Source organism: Nestor notabilis, unplaced genomic scaffold, assembly GCF_000696875.1.
Source record: "Nestor notabilis isolate BGI_N333 unplaced genomic scaffold, ASM69687v1 scaffold16351, whole genome shotgun sequence".
Classification (NCBI taxonomy): domain Eukaryota; kingdom Metazoa; phylum Chordata; class Aves; order Psittaciformes; family Psittacidae; genus Nestor; species Nestor notabilis.
In genome coordinates this window covers 1-24006 of record NW_009916216.1, presented here as the reverse complement: position 1 = coordinate 24006, position 24006 = coordinate 1, and the positions used below count along the sequence as shown (strand labels likewise).

The 24006-nt window shown below is 41.3% G+C and overlaps 1 protein-coding gene across 1 annotated transcript; it reads right to left on the bottom strand.

Annotated features, from left to right (window-relative positions):
• Positions 1-4806: 4806 nt before the first annotated feature.
• On the bottom strand, positions 4807-23741 carry LOC104400778 (abhydrolase domain-containing protein 3-like; the record flags this gene model as incomplete). The annotated part of the gene is made up of 7 exons (XM_010024482.1): positions 4807-5407; positions 13856-14021; positions 14106-14154; positions 14810-14983; positions 20286-20398; positions 23260-23305; positions 23592-23741. Coding segments are annotated over 7 exons (877 nt in total), but the record flags the coding sequence as incomplete, so codon positions are not given.
• Positions 23742-24006: the final 265 nt, after the last annotated feature.

Here is a 24006-nt window from a genome sequence, read left to right as displayed (position 1 = left end):
TGCTTACCTCTGCTGTAATGCTGCTGGAGTGCCTCTTGTCTGGAGCTAAATGAAAAGCGACTTGATTCTAGGCTATGCCTTTTTTTTCACAGGAGCAATAACTCAGCTGACATATGGATCATCCCACTAATTGCAGGTAGTGCCTATGGCCCAGGGAGGTGCAGTGATCTGTGTAACAGCTGACTGTCACCAAAAAGGGGAAGCCTTTCACACTCCTGTCTCCACGTTCTTTCCCCCACTCTCAGGAGTGTGCTCCAACTCCTTACCTCATGTCACCCCCCATCTAGCACCTGAGGGACACCCATAGGCAAGCAAATCTAACTTACTGAGCTAGCAAAAAGTTCACCCAGTGGAAGGAGTGGATCACAGTCTGCCAGGGCAACGCTGAGGTCTGGAATCAGGGAGGATAAGAAGAGGCAGGGGAGAAGGAAGAGCAAGCCTTCCCCTTCTGGCATGAGGGAGCTGTTGACATTGACTGCTGCTCGTAAAACTGCAGCCTTAGGAGAGGCTACATAGTTACAGACTTGAGCTCTTGATCCCAAGCTCAATCACACCAGTCCTGCAAGCACAGCCCCACTTGGTCTGCTAACACGCTCCCAACCTGCCCTACTGCTTGTCAGGCATCTCATCTGGGCAAGGAAGTGGTGGCTGACAACCAAGAGGCAGTAGCTGCTTAAACCTCTCAGCTGTCATTAACCCTGCAGGCACCCCCAGGGCATTGGAAGAATGCCTCAGATGGGTTAGCCAAGGCCACATACGGAGCTGATTTAAACTAGTGGGTTTATAATCACTAAATATATAGATCCTTTAAAGAACTGAAGGAGTAGCTGGGGCAGCACAGGGCCCTGATTTCCATCCATTTAGCAGATTCAGAAGGTCCCTCTATCCTCATCCAGGAAGAAAGGAGGGGCTGACTTCTGTGTCTCCAGTAGACTTTCAGAAAGAGACAGGAACATTGGATCCCTCAGGAAGAGACATTGGCCGATGAAGAACCACTGGCTGTTGTGGCTGCTGGTGCATTTGGCAGATAGATAGTTCTTTTTCTAGTGTTGGAATGAAAATGTAAAACCCCACATACATGGCTGGGATATGCTACAGCAGATTGGCTGCAGGAGTTACTTTGCAGGCTGCTAAGAAGCAGCACTAGCCTCTTGTGGGGAGGGAATCCAGTGTGTATGCTGGAGGTGTGTGGCAAGTCCCTAGGGAGATTCTTTTGGGCTTTTTTATACCCTCTTCTCTCTTCTTCATTACCTTGGGCATTCCAAGGCTCTTATTCACCAGCTGGCATCCTGGGATGAGAACCACAGGACACAGCTCAGGCTCAAGGGTGGCCGTGCATGACGGCAGCTCAGTGACTCGGTGACCAAGTATTTCCTCTAATTTTGTTTGCAGGATGACGGTGCATTGAGCTGAAGCGGTGTGGGGAGATCATGGTGTGCTTGCTCATGAGCACCACATCAGGCCTAAAAGGCCTTTCTCTTCCTGCCAGGTCTGAGCCACTGGCAGGAGCCAGGTAGCTATAGAGCCGGAAGTGAAAGAGGCAGTGGGACAGCAGGGATTGGAGGGTGCCCTGACCCGAGCTAAAGAGCTTTACAAGGGATCTAGCTAAGAAAGCAGGGAGGGGAATGGGGTTGTTTTTTGTTTCGGTTTGGTGTTTTTGCAGGGAGGCAGGAAGAAGCCTGGGCTCGGACTTGTTCAGTTTGCTTGTGTGTTTGAGTGTGGTGTTTTTGTGGGGGTGTGAGAGGAGCAGGGGTAGAAAGCACTGCAGATCACTACAGCTGGAGGGAAGGCTGGCAGTTGGTTTGCAGAGATCTGGGGCCAGGCCAGACAGTGGGTGTGTATGTATGTGAGTAGTGCATAGGGGTCCAGAGAATTACAGTAAAATGGAAGGGGGCTGTTGTCCGAAACATTTGGGAACTGCTGAGATAAGCAAGCTGCTCCATTCTGTTGACTTGAAGGTCTGAAGCCGTTTACTACTAGATCTCAGTTGGAAATGGCAACTTGCAGCAGGGAGGAGGTAAGGGGCAGCTCCCTAAACCTAAATTACTGGGGACTAATTCTTGAAAATGGGGCCCTTTTCCAGCCTCTGTAATGGTCAGTCTGGGCCTCGGAGTGATGGCACTCTGCAACAATGAGCGTACTGATGTCTGAAGCGTGATACTCTATGCCATACTGACAGGACCATGTCGACCTGCCTAGAGTCACCACCACTTCATTGATGTTTTCTTGACACCAGCTCCTGTAGAAATGTAGACTGTCCTCCACAGCCCATTCAGCTAAGTCTGGTAAACTGTGCTGTTGTATGTCTTGGTTTCTAAAAAGAGCATTAATCCTTCTTCTGTTCAATGTGAAATGTATACCAGGGGTTAGTTTCTCTGCATTCATAGAACCAGATTTTTCTATTTGAAATTTTCAGTTCTTAAAAAGTCTGTTTGCCAAGAGTGGACATAATAAATTACTGTTTAAGGTCTTTATGATCTCGTACTAAGACAGCTAAGGTCACAGGTGGATCTTCAGTGACTGAAGGCTTTACAGATAAAAAGAACAGTACCTTGCACTGACTCCAAGAGCAAATTGAGAAGAGGTGGATGTTCTGGAACATACATGTAGTATGTCCTCTGTAGAGCAGGGGGATTCTCTATAGAGGCCCCTTCCAAATTCCACTACTGATTCTGAACTGGGAAGAAGGTTTTCTTTCAGAGGTTTCTGCAACCTTTGTGATTTGAAATTTCATTTTCATTTCACTCAATCTTTCCAATAATGAGTATATCGCTAACCAACAATTTTCTCCCACGTCTAACATTTCATATCCCTGCTGCTGCCAGGGTACCCAGATCCCATGAAAAGCCAAATCAAGACCCTGTGAAATTCACATTGTTTTTTGAACAGAGGGCACATTCTGGGTTTTGGCTTACTGGTGAAACTGTGTAGAAGACACAAAGACACCACGTAACAAAAATGTTTATGACACTTCTTGCTAGTGTGTGTCCCCCCCACAAGAACTGAGGTAAGTGTCTGCATTATATGTTCCAGAAAATCTGACAGGGAAAGCTTGAAGATATCCATAGTAAAATTTGCTTTTTGTCACTTTGCACACTGTGCTTTGAACAATGCATTTTCCCTAATGGAGTGTAATAAAAAACTCCACATTGGTGGAGAAAAAAAACCCCAAACTGTACACATATTTGCTAGATGTAGCTTTAAAGAGAAATGTATCATGGGGATTTGTGGATGGGATTAGGTCCAAATGAAATAAGACAATGCAAAGAGACAGAACTTCTGCCATTAATCATGTTACTTTTATTTAAACATGTGCGTAAGTGGTTTTATTTTTATTAATACACGATGCTGAGTTTTGAACAGTACTGTACTCAAACATTTAACAAATATAATGCTCAACACATTGTTTATTGCTCATTGTTTCTGTACGAACATAAAAACTGGAAATGAACATTGGAATAAATAAGGCACCCTACTAACACGCTGCTTTCATGTACTGCAGGAACATGCACAAAATGCCATTTTACTTTTACAAGTCTCTTGTCTCATTTTCCTCCTTAGCGAAAAAAGAAGTTAGACTTTGTTACTTGGGCAAGGGCCGCTGCCTGTCTGAAAAGTCAAAACTTGAAAGCACTTTCTAATTTTTTAATTTAGCCTCCCACCTCACAAAACCAGCTTTCGTGTAGCATGTCCCCATTTCTTTTTCTAAAGACAAAAAGTATTTCTGTTCTTCCCTGGCTGTTACTAGGAAACATTCCTGGCAAAAAAGGGCTGTTCACGTACTGCTTGAGACAAAAGACCTGACTGGCTTTTCATATCCGCATTTTCTTCTCATACTGACCCCACTCAAAAGATAAAAATAAAAATGCAAAGGCATCTTTACTGACTTATCTTGTGTGGCTGGGCCCAGATCAGTGATCGGCATGAAGCGGGAGCTCCACAGAAGCTGCTTAAAAGCCTTTTCTGTGATTTCAGTATGCCCTAAATTTGGACTTCCCATCCACTTCAGAATACATTCTGTCCAACTGTCGTTTCTCCTCCAAGGTCCACGCTGGCTCTCACTCTGTTTCAAGGCTGAGGAGCTCAGTGACACCCCGGTCAGCCTCACAAACTCATAAGCCTCTAGGGCAGAAATCACTTTGCAGAGGCTTCAATGATTTGACAGCCTATTGCTGAAGTGCTGACAAATTATCAAAGGAACACACCAGAGAGACGGGGCTCTGACCCCCATCCCAGCTCCAGCTTTCTTTAAACAGTCTGTTACATTCTTTCTAGAGGTTACATAAAACAACGGCAGAGACAAAGGGTTTGGATATCTCTCTTTTTTTCTTTTTTTTTTTTTTTAATTTAAAGCAGATTATCTCATAATGTCTTGATTTTTCTAATGTTTCTTCTTTAAAACTGAAATGTTATTGCAGGGTAATAGAAATATGACAGATGGAATCACAGCTTACCAGTTATATGAGGTATGTATTACATATATGACCACACAAGCCTTACCTGAACTTAGAAATGCAAGAAGATGTCTTTTAATTACAGAAGCTATTACAGTACTGTTTGAAAGGAATCTTTTGGTTATATGTAAACACTATAAATTAGCTGTTTAAAAATAATCATATAAGACAAGTATGGCATTGACACAGTTTAAAAAACAATAACTAGCCCTAAATCTGAACATTTTCAGGGCAGAAGAGCAAAAGCAGGTTATCAATCTAATCCTATGGAATATCATGCTGAAATTTTGACTTATTTGAAGAATCAGTGCTGCTTTGTTTTCCCTCCTCCTTTTGTTTTCCTATTTTAAGGTTTTCGCCATTAGTGCCCTAAGAAACAGGCCATCTTGTACTATGCGTGACAAGATAATATATGCTATTTTGAGTGTTGCCATTCCAATAGTAAAAGCCACCTAAATTAAGTCTCCTAAATATGTACCGGTTTAAATTAAAATCCAGAGGAATTATAACCTGTCTACTTGATGGTTGTGGTTAAGTGCGATTTGATGCATGTGGAATGCTGTTTCATTTAAGATCATTCTTAGTAAGGCATATTAAAAATAAATATAAAAGTGACAACATATTTAGTCTCTTGCTACAAAATCTTAGGCAAAAATAGTTTTGCATGTAGTAATGGACTTTATCCATTTGCTGGCTTACAGAAGTTAAAATTTGTGCATTAAGCTTAACTGCCCTTGTCAGAATGTGCCACTGAGCTAGAATAGTGGTCCAAATCTACATGCTAAAGATTTTATTTCCATGCTCGAACACAGCTTGCACAAACTGCTTGAAGACTCTGTCCATGTAAGTGCACTTCCTTGGCCATATTCCCTCCAGAAAACCGATATGGCCTCCGCACGAAGTCAGAACCAAAGCAACGTTTGCGTTTTGTTTGGCAGTTTCTACTGGTATAGCTAAAAGGGGGGGAAAGAAAATTTTAAGTCCTTATCCTTCTAAGAAGTGCCAGCCACTGAATAATTTCTCTTAAATGTTTCTTGTAATATATATGAACAAATATGCACAACATTAACATATGCTTAAACTTACTGCAGGATGCAGAACCGTATCTGCATTAAAAGCCTTTGCCATTAACTCACCTTCTCTGTGTGATTTTTCTGGCTGCTGTAAAAGTTCCAGCTTCAACTTTCTTTCAGTCTCACTGATGGAACAGCACTCATGTTAATGCACACTCATGATTTGGTATAAGTGAGTAGTGTACGTGAAAGGACAATGAAGCCTATAGTCTTCGACCTGTGTTGCAACATTCAGCTTTGGAAAACCTGAGAAACTGGAACCCTAATTGTGAAACCCATTCCTTTTGTAGGAGACTGCAAACACAAAACCCTTAATGTCGTTAAGATTTTTGTCTGTAAGATACCCTATCAGCTGATATTAAAGATATCCTTGGTTATCATCATTCTGTCCGATTCACCACACATTTATACCTGCACGTTTAGGCCGCACCAGGCAAACACAGTGGGAGGTTGTTCTTGCCCTCAGTAGCTCATAATCTAAACACGCAAGGTAAGCAGAAACAGAGGAAGGGCAAACAACGGCACAGAGACCTGCACAGAAAGGTTACTGGTTCTCTACTAAACAGTGACTGCTAGAAAATTATTTCATTTAGGATTTGGATTATTAGACCAGATACTACAAGGATTTTTCTCTTGCTAAGTTAGTTTTCAGCTGATTCAATGCCATCACCTGGGCAATTCCCTTTGTGATGGTAAATAAAGGTCATCAAGGGGAGACTGATGACAGGGAAAGGATATGACTTTTGTATGTCAGAATAATAAAAAGTTAATATAATATTAGGATGCCATAATATTTAGTAATAAGAATTTATAATTATACATAACATTTAATATGACATACGTAATAAAATATTATGGCATGTATTTTATTTTTTATCATATTTGAAATACAAATGGCATTTCAGTGTGATGGGATGACCCTATTATCCCATTAACTGGTTGGCACAACAGTGAAGCTTTATGGGGCTGTGGCATTTGCATTCTTGATATAAAAATTATTTAAGCAAATTCTTCTGGAGTTTTAAGTATGCTAAATATACACCTGATCAGGCAGAAATCTCCGTAAGTTTCAGTAAAGAATGCCTTTCAAAGTTCCAGTTTTCAAATAGTAACTCCATGGAAGGGAAAAAAACGAAAGTCATACAGATTTTTTGATTATTCAGGACTGAGAGGAAAAAACAACAGCAAAAGAAGACGTGCCTTGTCCAGACAGAAGGGAGTAGTGGGAATTTCACTGGGTTGTGAAAAAAAGTTATGATTTCCCAAGAAAATAAGTCTGATTTTAGGTCATGCCCTGCTGAAGTAAAAATGCCTTGGCACTACAACAGAAAGCAGTGAGTTATTCCCAGGATTTCTACTGCTGCCTCAGTTATTTTGAAGTATTTTTTGAAAAGCAACTTTTAATCAGATTCTTTTTTTGGGGTGGAGGGGGAGGGAGGAGGTGTCAGTTGTCCACATCCCTTTCTGACTGAACTTCCTTCAGACGCATCCCCCCACACTCCTATTTCTAGGATTCTTCTCTCCTTTACCCCTTTACACATCTGCTATTTCAAATAGCCATCATCCCTGCACATCACTACCTTCTTTACAGGCAAGTTCCTTACTTTGATTTGGATGCTGGCACAGCCGTTTGCTGTGTGCTTCGGATGCCTATTTGCCTTTGTTTTCAGCAACTAGTGTAAGAGCACAGCACCCATTCCTTACCGAAGAAGGACCCCGAGCCAGAGTTAAGTCACAGGAGATCTTGAGTGCAATGACTGTGGTGAACAGATGTGCAACTTAAAACAGATCAGGGTCAGAGGAGCAGTCTGCACCTCAGAAGTCCTTACAGTGCCTGAAACAACGTGTTCTCTTCCACCCCAGGGCCTCAGCATGGATGCTAAGCCAAGGCATCCGCAGCAGGTTAAGTGTCTTTTGATAATGTGTTACAAGGTTTTCTGCCCATAGCATGAGGTACTTGACTGTGCCCTGAACAGAGCACAGACTGAGCCTGAGAGAGCACTGGGGATTGTCATGCAGAGTACCTGTGATTCTTTGCTACTTGGTGATAGTAATTTCCATTATTCCTCTCCTTTCACAGTTGCATGCATCTAAGTAGTTTATAGGTTCCAGCATTTAATAAGTGATTCTGATTCTTCACTAGGTGGAAGAAACTGTGCTTCTCACTGTCTCTACAAGAAGTCCTTGACTTTTCCTTTGTTCAGCTGGAAAACTGAAAATACTATATGCAGTATCCAGGCCTTTTAAAGTAATACTGAGGCAAGAGTAAAAAGAAAAGTCAATGAAATAGAAGTCTACAGCCTGTCAGCCTGGACTGGGGAACAGAACAGGCTGAAAATGAGAGATGCAGAAAACAATGTGTTATTTCTTGCAATCCAACAGATGCATCATTTTTAGACTCCAAACTCAGCAAGCACTTGTCTGGAGTTTTGCCTGAGTTAATCTGCCCAGCAATCTCTGCTCTGGTTCCCTGGGATGCTGTGAATGTACATTGCCATGTACAAAGACAGTGACTACCATTCATATCAGCTTCTGCAGGCTGCATGGGAATTTGCCCACTTATCTGTCCCAAGCCATCTGCTTCTCTTCCCTCTAGTAGTATGTGGGCCATATTAAACAGAATCCTGATAGGGAAGTGGGGATCAGACTCAACCCTGAGTCCCCCATTCCTGCTTCAGGCAATGAACCACACCTGTCTCCCTGGTCACTGACGGAAGTAGTGAATAGGCCTATATGCCTATTGTATGGGGAGGAATGTGTGAGGAGAGACAGACTTGTTCTCCAAGAATCAGAGATAACATGACAACTCCATCAGTGGGTTCCGGATCAGCTGTGTACTGGCCCAAACACACCTCTTCGCTAGCTGAGATTGTGCAAAAACATGATGGTCATTCCCTTTTGTCAGACTAGTATCAAAGTGTAGAGAGAAATATCCTTTCCTAGTAAGAAACTGCTTTGCTGGGGGTATGGAGGGGAGATGACCATAAATGTCTCCTCCGCTGTGCCAACCCAGCTGGGGAAGCCCTTACAGCCAGTGCTCACTGTGACCTCTGCATACCTGTCATTCAGAGGTTCCCAGCATAATGATACCTCCCAAATCAGTTTGCTGGTGGTAAATTATTCATTCCCAAACTGACGGGCAAGACTGCAGTCGGTGCAACGTGCTGCCTGCCTCTAAGCAGCTACAGCAGCTCTCTCCTAGAAGCCTATGGGTGCTCGGATGCTGGTTATTTCTGTGCCAGGTAAGGTGTAAGCCATGCCCAGGTCTGTATGAATGTCATCCTCCCCGTCCTGAAGTTCTCCCTACTGTAACTAACAGGCGTTTACAGCAGAATTCTGCCACAGATCATCGCTCTCATGACACAAGCTGTAGCACTGTGCTGAATATGCAGTCATCTGCTTCCATCCGCAGCGAGGATTTCTAGTAGGTGCCAAGTTTGACCTGCTGTCACCTCTCTGCTCTCACCTCCCCTGTGGTGAACAGGAGAGCCTGCCCTTGGCACAGGCTGTCTTGATACATCCCCAGCAGTGTTTCTTGCTCTGCAGCTTCTCAGGAGAGCACTGAGTATGTTGTGATCTCCCCAGTGACAAAACGCAAATGCCGCCTGGCAGTCGTGCAGTACTTTTCTCAGGGCTGTTCTAGGAGCTGCTAACCATCCACATATAAACGCACCATGCAAGAGAGCAAATTCGGCAATGTAAAGGGCAGATGAACACAGCACTGGATGTGATGCACCCTAGGATATAGGATGGCATGCCAAAAGACACTACTGCTCATTTTTATCGTGTGTAATCTTGTACACATGTCTACTGACCAAAATCTGTACTGCTGTTTGATCCAGCAGGCACAGTCTTGTTATTTGTGATCACAGAATCACAATGTAAATATGTATGTGCAAAATTATGTCATGGAATTACAGAATCACAGAATGGTTTGGGTTGGAAGGGACCTTAAAGATCAGGTAGTCCCCCCCCCCTGCCATGGGCAGGGACACCTTCCACTTGACCAGGTTGCTCAAAGCCCCTGTGTCCAACCTGGCCTTGAACACTGCCAGGGATGGGGCAGCCACCTTGTTCATAAAACAATCTATTGTACATTCTTTGCAAAAAGTACTTTTTAAAAAAGGAACAACAGAAAAACATAGATGTGAAGCAGCATCAGCTTCAGTAAGTCACTGGTTTCAGACCTCCTCTTCCACTGTTTGATTGATTTCTCCCTATCCCTTAAACTCTCACTCTAATTGTTTTCAGTCTGACCATTCCTTGGCCATTTGGCCTCTCCAGCCAGCTTCACTCAACTGTGGTGTTTACAAATAGGATGCAAAATAACACCTAAGAGCAATTACTCTAAGTTTGGATTCAGAGGGACAGAAAAGGTTTAAAGAGTTCAACAAAAACTATAAAGCTGAGCTTCAGATACGCACTTATTTGGCACAGTGGATCAGGAGGGAGCCGACATGGTACCTGGCTTCTAGGGCAGGCTTCTAGCCTGGGCACAATACTCACCAGTGGCAATTAGCTAAGCATTAGTATAGTGCAATTTAAGTTGGATGCCTAATACACTGCTTGAAGTCTTTAAGGAGAAAAATGCCACTTCAGATGAAAAGTTAAATGTGAGGCCGATAATGAATACTATCATTCCATCTTCTTGATTTCTTTTTCACATAAAATAAAAGGTTATATTACATCTTTCCTGAAGCAATGGCTCATTTAAATTAGTTACTGTGAGAGAAGTGCCATGCAATGAAGAAACCATTTGTTTTCATTAGCTACTATTACACAGTACGGGGACTGTGTCCCAGAATTAACCTACCACAGAAGCATCTGCTGCCAAGCTCTATGAACTTTAAACGGCAACGTTAAGGAAGGACTGCAGATAAATTGTTTCTTCCTAATACTGGACTGAGATCAAAGGGCGCATTTTCACAATATATTAAACAGTAATTGCTGGGAAGTACAAAGTGTACCAGAAAGTCACATGAGGAGAAATGATCAGGTAGCAAAAGGCAACAGAGACCGCATCTGCACTTCTTAAGGGAAGTCTCTCTATAGGTTCATATTGTGTAGTGACAAACCAGACTTGGGGTTGTATCCCCCAAACTCTGTTACAGGAAGATAGATACGGCTGCCTTGATAACAGATATTTAAACACAAAGGAATCCTGGCACAGCTTTCTCCCTAATGAGTTTTCCAGGCCTGTTTCACAGCTGTTGGAAGCTACAGCTATCTACAACAGAGGTAGAAGGTAGCTTAAAGGCTGGTAGGTATTACTGGGACAGATGAGGCATGAAATAACCAGTCCCCAAAGTCAATAAAAGGCTGCAGTCTGGAGGAGAAGAAATGTTGTGGCTTTGAATCCATTACGCAGTTGTGAGTGGAAAGTGGCTCTGGTTGCCACAGGCTTACCTGTGTCCACACACTTTCAAGTCAGAAAAAACACGCCAGTTGCCAGAATAAAGTCACTTCCCAGACTAACACCAGCCCTTCATATGTGCTAACATAAACCAGCCTGCAAAAGCATCAAGATGAATGAACTCCAGTAACTGATGGCACCAGCCATAATTTTAAGCTGCTAACCAGGGTGCCCTGTGATACACGTAACAGAGTCACGCTATTAGCTGTAAATCAATATTGTCCTGGTGGCCCTTTCTAAGGTAAACTTGTCACCACAAGGACAACAGTTCAGAGCCAACAGCATTCACTCTGTGAAAAAGGAATAAATGAATGCCTATCCACCCAAACATTTTCATGGAGAAGGGCTGGTTAGAGTGAGAGTTTAAGTGAGGATGGACAGTTACTACAACAGACTCCAACACTTCTTGTTTCAGAAGTGCTGGTGCTCTACCTCAAACCACCCCTACACTGCAGAACTTCTAACGCATTCAAAGAGGTTTGCTACTTAATCTTACACAAAAGATCACCCCTATAATCTGCTGCTGACCAAGAGTTGTGTTTCTTTTAAGAACCACCTTCAAGGGAGGAGAGATCTGCTACAGCTGTACCCTAGGGCAGTACTTCTGGCTAGCTGATCTAAGCAATCACAGAATTGTTGAGGCTGTAAGACATCTCTTGAGGTTATCTAGTCCAGTCCTCCTGCTCAAGCAGGGTTACCTACAGCAGGTTGCCCAGGACTGCTTCCAATCGGGTTTTGATCCATCTATGGAGATGGAGACCCCACAGCCTCTCTTTACCCATGTTTGGCCACTCTCACAGTTTAAAAAAAACCCTGTTTTCTTGTGTTCAGATTGGATTTCATGGAGTCCGGGTCAATGGTTGGCTTTGAGAGCTGGAGGTTATATTCTAGAATGAAGAGATAAGGGCATTGAGTATCGCACTACCTTTAGTCCAGCTAACACAGGTCCCGGTCCCTGTGAAAATATGCTGGAAAAGGTTAACAAATCCTCCAGGGTCAGAGGCACACTGTCTGGTTCACTGCTGTTGTTACATGTGCTAACTAGCTAGCTTACTCCTGCCACAGTTACTACTTCACTTCAGAACAGAAACCACTAATGGAGCCAGACTAGAGACAGAGGTGAAGCCATTGTTCCCTCTCTAAGATACTTAATGGCAGAAGTATGGCACAGCAGATGACCCACCTTGCAGTACTACAGGCAAAGCCATCCCTAGGGTCATAGCACCCCTAAAATGTATCTTGAGAATCCCTAGTGTGGGAGAATACCTTCTTATTGGGTATAAACACCCCCTTTATCATGACACATAGCCACATTTTATATTTGGACACAGATTTTAGGGTCACAACCCCATCCATTCTCATTTCCAGGACACTAAATAACAGAAAATAACCAAATAGCCACAGAGGCCAGTAAATACAAAGAGACTAACTCTGTCTCAGAAACTCCCTGAACGGCAAATTGTTAAAGGTAGATGCAGTATTCTGGAAGCGTATTGCTATGTTTGCCCAGATATTTTATTTTAAGCCTTTGTTTTAGCCAATGTAAAGGATAGGCAGTTTGGTTAATCCAGAGTCACCATTTCCCCCCTCATATTAGGTGGCTGTCACCTCTTCATATTGTTCATGCGTAACATGGATGGTTTTTAATCAAGAGGAGAAGAAATCGGACTCCTATTGCTCTCTACTGGAATGCCCCTCTTTTCTTCATATCACATTTGTCTCTAACACATCTTCAAACGATAATGTGCACACACGTTTCTGTATGTGTGGTACCTCTCTGCACAGATAAACACTGCACACACACACAGAGCCTCTTCCAATCCCTTCATTTTTCTGTTTGTTGTTCTGATCTTGTTGCCTATTCACTCTGCTTTCATGACTCCTTCTGCAAGAATCTCACTTGACTTGTGGCAGAAGAAAACTCCCCTGAAATAAATCAACTGTATAAACTTCATCTTTAAATGTGTCAGGTGTACAGCTGAAGGCTGTCCCCCCAGCCGACTGTTCATTACAGTGGTTTTCTCTACATTAGCTTTTGTTCTTCCTCTCTACTCAGACACAATAACCACTACACAGACTGTAGGAAAAAGCGAATCTTCAGAGGAAAAGCAAAATGTTCATAATAATCATGTGTTTGCCAGACAATAGGGAGAAAAGGGAAAACAGAGCCTTGAGCCTGTTAATAGCTGATACTGCTGTTTCATATTCTAGTTAGATTCTTACTAATTTCAGTGTGCATCCTTCTAGGAGCTCATCTTGTCCATGTTGCTTTCCTTACCCTAGACTTTGGCCTACATGTTAACTTACATATTTTCTGACATTTAATTTTCAGGCACTGGAGGTGGCATTGAGATCAGTAGCTGAGGATTTCAAGTCACCTGAACCATAAGCAACTCCCATACATTCCTTTTAGGGACTGGACTGAAGAACGGCAATTAAAAAAATACTTGTTTTCACTTTAATTGAACTCTGAATGTCTACAACCAAGACATCTGAAGCACAGTTCCTCATTATAGGGTCTCTCTGTACTTGGCAAATAGAACTGGATGCTTCTGAGGGAGGGCAGTATGTCTGGTATTGTTCTTACATTAGATAACTCATACCCTAAATGTGCATATTTCTTTCTTTTGACTGTAAAGAGTCTACTAATGGCTAATGATTGCCACCCCATGTGTTTCTGCATTCTGTACTAATCAGGTGCCTCCATTATCAGCTGGTTTATATGTGTCTGTGTCTCTTACATGTGTCTTGCACGGTAATTAAATTGCAAAACTGATCCATCCTTGGAGGTTTTCAATCCTACGTACGAATAACATTTAAATACACCTCCACACAGAGGTTCGTTCTCAGACCTATGTAGTTTGTCTTAATGATTACACATACAGAAATACATATTTTAAAAAGCCTAAACTTACCATGACCTGGTGAGAAAACATCATCCACAGAGTTTAGACATAACACTGGAATTCCTACTGACTTCAGCTTGCGACATGGGCTAGCATCTTCATAGTAATCGTCAATTGTACGGTAGCCAAACATGACTGAAGTGAACTGCTTATCAAATTCTCTAACAGTTCTAGCCTGAAGTACAGAATTCAAATAGGGAACTATGTCAGCATTTGGAAAGCAGCATACTGCTAAAGCAGAAGTAACATTTTCACGTACCTTCATCACGAGATCCATATCAAATAATTTCTCCAACATTTGTCGATGCCTAAAAAGAAAGAAAATAATTGGAGAGCTTGTTTTTTGTTATATAAACAGATGTAAAACTCCTCTGCTCTACAGATATATTTCTAGAAACAATTCCCTAATGATAACATGCTTGGTTTTTAATTTTTTTTTCATATTAAAATCTTTCTGGAATCCAAGAGCAGAAGAATTGTTCATTCATATGCAGGCACACCCAGCAACATAGTAAAAAATCTGCATAAGCCACAAGAAAGATGCCAAAGGTAAGAGAACTAAATATTTGGGAATACAAAATACATCCTAATTTTATAAAACAAAGGATGAACTCGTCTTTTCCATGCTTGTGCAATCAATGCCGACTTAAAAGAACTGGTGTATATATGTATATACTCAAAGTCAGTATGTGCATGTCAAAAATAATTTAAAAATCCATTCACTGCACCCGTAAGTACAGAAGTGTGCTGGTCTCGTGCCAAGTCCCTTGAGGAACAGAGAAATTTAGTCTCATTGATCTTTCCTGCAAAGATCCTTTAGATTTCAAAACTTACTGAAGAATGCACACAGCACAGCTATGGAAAGTGCTGTTACAGCATTCATTTTGCCACTATTATTATACCTGCTGTAGATCTCATGCTAACATCCTTCCATCTTGCTAAATAGTTCACAAGGCAACTCACCTGCTGATGGAGGATTGTAGACAAGTAGTCAAGTAATAGTTGAAAAGAAGCCAGTTTAGTGGCTTCTCCAGAGATTCTACAGATTCAAAAACATTCCAACCCGCAGAGAAAATTCCAGCTGCCATTAAAGGAGTGTCTCTGCCAGTTTTGCCCAGGTAATTTAAAAGAAGCATGCTACAAACAGAAATGAAAAACAGAAACATATATACTATCAAATTGTTTGCTTCAGTTTAAAGCAGATAAAACAATCAGCCATCTTTTTGTCTGTTTTTCAACAGTTTCTTGTTATCAGCCCTACAGTTGTGCCTAATACTTGAAAAAGGTAGTCAGTGTCATCAACATATGACTCATGAAGTCTGCTTTCTCCCTCTACTGTCAGAGAGGGACAGAGAGCGCTGTGTAGGACGTGTGTAGGAGTGCCTTTAGAGATAGAGATGTTCTAGCCTTATTTATATCACTAAAAGGGAGGAAGAGGTCAAATAAATGTACCTTACTCATGCAACAGGTTACTCCTAAGTTATTAGTAAGTTTTGCCATTTTACAAGCTCTCAGTCTTCCTGATCTGGTAAGTCTGATTAGTGTGCCTGACAAATGGAAGCTGCCCCTGGCACGCCTGCCTCGCTATGAAGCTGTCCTTTGAGCTGAAAGTAAAGCCTTTAACCCACCTCACACACGTAAGAGAACACAACTGTTCTTGAGCACAAAGCATGTAAAGAATGAAGCCCTGAATAATTAATAAAAGTAGCAAAACAAAATTATGAGCCAAATAGATGGCTTTTATCTTGCTTTTCTGAACAACTGCAAATTACAGTCTCTCCTGCTGATGTATAGTTGAGTTGAAAAAAGGGGAGAGTTCACCAGTACCTGACCCGTCAATTGCCGAAAAACTAAAATAGCAAGAAGAGAGTAAAAAAAAATATTAACAGAAAAGCTGTAAGTCTTGCTTTCCTGCCTGAGGCCCCAAAGTTTACAACCAGCACCTTATTATCAAGCCTTTAACTCAAAACATTACAGGTTTTACAACTTAATATAGCTCCCTGAGTCACCAGCACTGTGTACCTTGGTGTCATCTACCATGCTTCAGAAGACCTTTAGCAACCTTCAGCAAAGCACCATGAACCAGCCTGCTATCACATAGACTTTTCCCCCATGCACCACCTACCAGATCATAGGACAGCAGTGCAAAAGGGCAGTCAGTTTTTGGTATTAGCAAAGACTTGCCAGTTGGTAGGAACCAGCAAGAAGATAACAGTAAACAGCACTTGGGAGTGGGCTCCTGCCACCAGCTCACACAGTTAAACCCAATGAGGAAAGTCACTTGTGGCACATACAGAAATTTAGTAGCTATGTTCCCTCTCACCCACAGAAGAGGAGGGACCTTTGAGTCACCAGTCTACATACTGTAAGAACACTGAACCATAAACAATAAAGCTGCAGTAGCAAAGCAAGTTCTTGAACAGAACTCACAGAATATGTGCGGTAGAAAGAAGGTTTAGGAATCTTTGTTAGAAAACAAGTCCCTTTCCAAAAAAATACATACTGAAGACCAATAGAACAGGTAGACTTTCATTTACATCTACACATTTGTGAAGTGAATGTTTATTTTTCTTCTTAGCTGGGCAACTGTGCCCTATATAGATTAACTGGCTATTCAGAGAGTTCTGAAAAAGAAGAGATCACAAAAACTACTGTAAGATTACGACAAGTGGATGATGTTCACAATATGCCCCTGGTGAGATTTCTGCTCCTGCTTGTTTTAAACATACAAGTGCTCCAACTAATTTTGAAGTGTGGAAACAGTCCCTACATGGATGATTAGAGACTCTTCCAGTTTTCTGTATGATTAAGCATATGCTTTCTGTTTGTGACTCAGGACTTTAAAAACATACTGGAGGAGGAAGGTGGAACATCTTGCCTAAAATCACCCAGTGGTGGTGGTGAGTCCAAAACCAGGAACAAAACACAAATCCCTGTGCCACACTAAGAGACTTCACCACTATTTAGGATGCCATAACTAGGTTAAGCTAAGGACAGAAATGACACTAAGGGCTGAACTGGTCTTCAGTACCAGTTGCAGAACAACCAGCTTCTAATGCATCTTCAGCCCTGAAAATCTGGTTCTTCACCTACTGCACCCCAGCCCTCTCAGTTCTAGAATAACAGCGCACCACACATGAAGCTACCCATGAGGAACCTACTGTGCTTTAAATCTGTATCTCATTGTTGAAACAGATCTCTACCGCAGATGCTTCTTTGGCTTTCAACATTTCCAGTGAAACATGTTTTTGCAGTACATCATGTTATTTTGTTCTGCATGTGAAACAGTCTGAGCTGGGGAGAGATAGCAGCCAGGTAAGGTAAGAGTCAACAAACTTGCTAACCTTGTGAAGAAGGGTGTAAAACGACGTTTGTCAAGGGATGGAGAACAAAGCCTGAAGAGAAGTGAAGGCCTGGCAGGCCTTGATGAAGCGACAGCATGACAGAAGAGGCCGTCACACTTCCCTGAGAAAGCAGCATGACTGCAGACCATCTCATCTGCCAGCACATGCATGAACACACAGCATGGGAAAAAAATGAGGAATTAGAGGTCTGTGCATAGTCACATAACAAGTTTATTGGATCCACAGAGACATGGAGGACTCACAAGCAGACAAGACTGTGCTATGATGGATGCTAACAGGCTCTTCATGAAGGCCTTGAGGACAAGGAGGAGGCAAAGAAGCCATTTAAATGCACAGAACTTTTCACTGGTGAAGGTTATAAGCCAGTTCAGAGCTAACAGGTCAAAATCAGACAGGAGGCTAACAAAGAGGAGGATATTATGGTGGGCATCTGCTATAGACCTCCTGATTAAGAGGAGGAATTAGAAAGTCCAAGTCTTCGGACAGCTAAAAGAGACTTCATAATCACTGGGCACAGGGAACTGTAACCATCCTGACATCAAGTGCCAAAGCGGGGCACAAGCAGACCAGATTTCCAGACAGTACTGAGGACAGTATTTTGATACACAATCAATGACCCAAACAGGGAAAGTGTGCTATGGATCTGCTACTCACACGTAAGGAAGAACCCGCCAGGTATGGGAAAGTGCAGAACAGTCTTAGCTACTAAGATTATTCAGTGCTGGATTTTGAAGATCAAGAGTGAGTGAGGAAGGTAAGCAGCAGAATTACAATACTGGAGAGAGCTGGCTTTAATTTCTTCAGTGATCTGGTTGGCAGGACCCCATGTGAGATGCCCCTGATGGGCAAAGGGGTCTGGGAAAACTGTATGACCTTAAGGATAGTGGAACATAAAGCACAAGTGTGGTACATTTTGATGTACAGGAAGTTGAGCAAGAGTGGCAGAACACATGGAGGAACAAAAATCTCTTAACTGACTTCAAGGAAGCATCCTGAAGGTGGAAGGAGGGTGGGCTGCCTGGGAGAAACAGGCATTGTCCAATAATGTAGGGAGGCAGTTAGGAAAACTAAAGTTCAGCTGGACTTGGAACTAGCAAGGGATATGCAGGACAACAAGAAAAAAGCTCCTGCAACAAGAAAGGCTTCTGTAAATACATTGGTACAAAAAAAAAAAAAAGGCTCAGAGCAAACAACATCCATTCCCTTCCCCTCATCAGTGAAGCCAGTCATCTCGTCACAGAAGGCAATCAGATCACTTGGGTATACTTTGTCCTTGATGAATCCAGTCACCTTCTCATGCTTTATGTGCTTGGAAATGGCTTCCAGAGGATCTTCTCGAACAACTGACATCAGGCTGACCAGACTTTATTCTCTCCTGTGACCACTATTCAAAAGAGCAGGGAACCCAGAAAAAAAAGATTAGTAAAAAGTAGAGGCTGCCTGTCTTCACTGATGAGGTCTGTTCTCAGGCCTACTAGGTCCCTGTGCCTAGTGGCAGAGTATGGGAGTATGAAGTATTACTCATGGCAGAGGACAATCAAATTAGGACCCAGTTATGCAAACTGGGCATAGACATGGGACATGGTGAGGTGCACCAAAGCTCCATAAGGAGGCAGACAATGCCATTATGAGACTGCTTTCTGTGACTTTAGAAAGGTTGCAGCAACTATGGCATATTTCTGATGTCATCTACAAGAACAGCAAGGAGGAGGAAATACAGGCTGTCCAGCCTAACCTCAGTGCTTTAGGAATACCCTCTGGAAGCCATTTCCAAGTATGTAAAGGTGAAGAAAGTGACTGATAACAGCCAGCATGGATTTACCAAGGACAAAGCATATCTGATCAACTTGGTTGCCTTCTATGATGAGCTGACTGCCTTCACTGATTAGGGGAAAGGAATGGATGTTGATGACTTTCACTTCAGCAAAGCTTTTGACAGTCTTCCATGGCCTCCATGTAGCCAAACTGGAGGGCCACGGTTTGAACAGGTGACCTGCAGCATGCACGGAAAACTGACCAGACTACTAGGCTCAGAGAGCTGTGGTCAGGAACTTGAAGTCCAACTGGAGTGGCTGGACCAGATACTAGCAGTGTTCCTCAGGAGTCAATAATGGGGCCAGTACCGTATAACATCTTTGTTAACTAGATGATGAGATGGAACACACCCTTAATAAGCTTACATGTCACACGGTGGGGAACGATTGGTGAATGGGAAGACAGGGCTGCCTGGATTTGATAATCAATAACTGTATTGTTTGAACAAATCTGTATTTACCCTGAAGCTCCTACAAGTTGTTAGCAGATTAATGTCAATATATAAGGCTGTATCTGCCCACCCTCAACCAAATTTGTCAGAAAGAAGGGGGAAGTCTTGGGAAGTTACCACTGTGTCTGCAGTATTTCTAAGGGAAGTTCTCCTCTCCTATGATTTTCATCAAAGAGGCTGTCTTAACATTTCTCCTAGCTTCTAGCAGTGATTTCTCTAAGAAACTGTGCTATCATTGTCTGTTCTAGGAGTGCTTTCTGGAGAGAAGCCAAGACACCGTAAGTCTTAATATGACATGCTGTTATCGACCCATACCGGTTTCAACAATACTACTTTTTGCTTCTGAGCCAGACAGAGTAGATACCCACACCTCTCCCAGCCTAACTTACCACACACTGCAGAACCCAAACAGAGTGAAGATAAATCTTGTCATTCCCAGAAGTTGCTAAGAAACATGGTATGATAGCTCTAGTGCCTTTTTTTAATCCCTCTGTTCCAGAGACAGCCTCCATAATTCCTGAAGATTGTATTGCCCACCTGTTTGGATGTCAGCCTGTCTGTCACAGTTTCCTGCCTTTATCCACACCCCCTCTTGTCCAAATTCAACCTTCCCTGACAGGGAGCTGAAAGCCTCGAAGATACGAAGTTTCTACAGGTCTTCTGAACATGAACTGCTGGAAAGCGACCCAGGTTAGTTGCAACTCAGTGAGTAATGCAAGTATTGCGGAGTAGTAATGCACAGTCAGGCTACAACAGACTTATTTTACAATCATAGTTAAGCTGAGACTTGTGTAACATTATACCTTACCCTCCCATCGAAACACCTGCTGCTATGAACGGAGCTGACGGGTGCAAGCTGTGTACATGATGAATAACAGCCTCCAAATCCTCTGTATTAGAGGCACAGTAGGTCCTTGGTGTCTGTAAGGAGTCAGAGGGAAAAAATGCCATCATAAGCTTTTGTATTATCCTTTAAGGACAAAGCAATCTGAACAGTGGATCATTTATATAACAGGATGAATTTAGCATTTATCGTGAAGCTGTGCTCAATGGCAAATACAAACCCAAAGCACTTCATGAGGAGGTGGAAGGGAGCTGTACTTGCCATCATTATAAAATAAACAAGTGAAAAGTATCTTCAGTATCTGCAACCTCCACGTCATTAGACAGAATCTGTACACAGAGCAATGAGCTAAACTAGACAGAACTACGGCAGAACTAGACAGGCACTGGTATTTTTAAGATACCCTGGGGAAATGGAGACATACCATAAAGGCTGCAATTTACAGAAGAGGAAGTTAAACCAGCAGTTTACCATCTTCACCCACATTCAAATGCAAGAGAAAATGCTAGATTTCAAGTACTGTCAGCATCTGAAAAGTAGCCAAAATTTAGATTCTACACACAATACAAGCAAATAAATGGATAAATAAATTCACCAGTGCCGTTTACCTGATTTACTAAAACATTCTATTAACTAAAGCAATGAAACACGTATCCCTTCTCTATCTACCATCAGTCTCTTCAAATCTTGAATCCAAACTTGGAATGACTTCCACTGGCATCACTGAGATTTGGGTAACCCCTTCCCTGCTTTTACATGGTAAGCGCAGCTTTTGAGCCTCATCTCCACAGACACCTGCTACAGGCCACAATCTGGGGGCCTATCTGGAGCAGTGTAAGGGAGATAAATCCTTTTGGGAACCGTAAGAATCACGGTAAAGTGAGGGGGTTTATTTTTCTAATTTTCTAGATTTCATCTACAGCAAAAGAGAGCTTTTAACTATAGTTTTTACTAACATGTTAGTGACTTTGACTGAACTATAGGAAGCAGCTGGCCTGCCTAAATTCAGTATGAACATTAAATTAAATAGGAAAAAACTTAGTTATGAGCTAACTGAACTTATTTGTTGCCTAAAGCAACAATGTCTTATAAAGAGGTTTTTTTTTTAAATTGCTTTCAGTTAAAAAGCCTGGGTATTTGTGGGCAATTTTAACAAGTCTAATTAGATTAAACTAATTACTTAAAATACACTTAACAAGAATATTGAAATGTTGAAGCCAAGATTAAAAAAAAAAGGAAAAAAAGCTAAATCTGGGTAATTAAAACTGAAGATGGGTTTAATTTCTATTTATGCTGCATTTCCAGGTCTCATCCACATGAATTACACTTCACTGTTTTACACCCCATTAATTAAAACCAGTGTGAATGTGTTTTATTTTAATTAAATTGTGAAGTTTACAAGGAAAAAGAAATTATTTTTGGTAACTAGGGTCTAATGTATTCCAAAAGAAAGTGTATTTTATCAAGCTTCTAAAACTAGAGAGATATCCTGCATTTTAACTTCAGTTAATTCCTTATACTTTAATGCCTATCTGTCTGCTCCCTATATGAAGATATTTTAAAACACCATCTTAGCTCATGTTGGCTGTAGTCAATCTAATATTTGAGTATTCCATAAAAATATTTCACTGTCACTTCCAATAATCAACAAGAACAGCGTTTTCAAACTGATTCTTTAAGTAGCTATCATTTGGTAGCTATCATAAGTAGCTATCATAAGTAGCTATCATTTAAATCTATTTTAAAGAGTCTAGAAAGAGAACTACTTGCAGGACTAATTTCTACTTTGGTGCTCAATTAATATTCAAAATCTTTAACCAGGGATCTTATGTGGAATTGTAGACCTCTCCCCCCATGCCTCTTTGCAGAAAATGTGGTAGTTTCAGCTGTTTTGCTGCACAGTAAGATCTTATGAAGCTTAAAGATGGAAATCCGATTACAGTAATATACACACAATGCATCCAAACAAGAGATCTTTTCTCTCAGCAGTTCAGAAATTTATCAATAAGGACTCTGTGTGTCACAAAACTGCTTTGTAGATCCATCTCTAAAAGTATGCAAAACTACTCTTAACATAGCAATATATGCATTGAAATGCTTTATCTGATTATGGGAAAATATTCTGAGCTTTTTTAAAGTTGAAACCAGGGTATTAAAAAATACAAAACAATACCGAGTATTATGCACATTTATTCCAGCTGCAGAGCTGTCAACAAAACACATCTGAAAGAACAAAGCTTATTCAGCAATAATTCATCATGCCTTGTCCCTAACTGCAGAAAATACTTAGCTTTGAGACTTTGTCATTTTGCTAGTTAAATTTCCAAGCAAACATAGTATGTCTATCCCAAAGACAAAAAATACCTTATGTAGCCAAGTTTGGCATAATTGCTGAGAAAAATAGAGGAACACATTTAACTTTTAGGATATGGCTATCCATGTAAACTCACTTCATTAATTCAGTAACACATAATATGGATCAATCTTAATTGCACAACTTTTTAACCATATCAAAATCTATTTTAAACTCATATTGGCAACTGGGAAAGTAATTACAATTTCTTATATTTGCATTTGTATTTTAAAACAATGGGAGAAAATTACATTGATTGAACAGAATTTCTTGGATGTGCCCATTTTAGATATTTTAGTATTTTTGGAAAGAAAAGTGTAAGGATTGTTCATTTTAATGTTACATACATTAATAATTTAAATTATTTCCTAAAATGACATGTTCACAAAAATTGTGTGTTGATCAGCTGACCTCTTTGAGTTTTAAAATAAAAGATGAATATTGGCACATCATTGATGTATCAGACTAGATTCTCTTCTCTGCATTTTCAACATGAGTTTCATTTAAATCCAGTTGTACAAACAGACACCAATGATTCCATATATACTGCTTGTGAGAGATGTTTATCTTAGAAGTCATCCTTACCAACAGCTCCTCACCAGCAATTCCCCGATTGTTAAAAACCACGCATCTAAAATTTGAGACAGTAAATTCAGTTATACACATTGTTCATCCCACTAAAAAAAGATAAACACATAAAACCCCCTGAAAATGCATAAAGAAAAATGAGCCAGTTCTATGAATAAGTTAAGTTAAACATGTAAGTATTTACAGTCCTACAGATTCTAAACCCATCCTGATCCATGTAGAATGACCTTCGTACCAAAATGGAGTTTACTGAAGTCAGTGGGATTCTATATGACCTCTGTGATTTGCCAGTCAAGGTCAGATTGCAGGATGACAGCCCCAAGATTTACCTGAAGGGGATATCTACATCTTGTTCTACCTGCACTCTGAGCCAGCCAAATATGACCCACAAGGTCTGCCAGTGCAGGGCTGACCCTGAAGCAGTGCTCTGGAAGAGAACATCAGAGATCCATGTGTAGACATCCTCCAAAGCTATGTAACTGCATTAAATAGCACGAAATGTGCCCGAACAAAATTATAATGACAGCTGCATCTGAACTATCTTGGGGATGGGAATGTTTTTCATCTGGTATAGCAGAAGTTTCTGTTCTCTTTGTGCTGGTGGAGTCTCCAAATTTTCTAGCAGCATTACTGTGATTTAAGGATCTATGTTTTCTTAATAGATCTTACATTTCTATTACTCTTCTACCACCTGACTATAATAATTTTGTTAAATTATATATATATTAGATTATATATATGTAT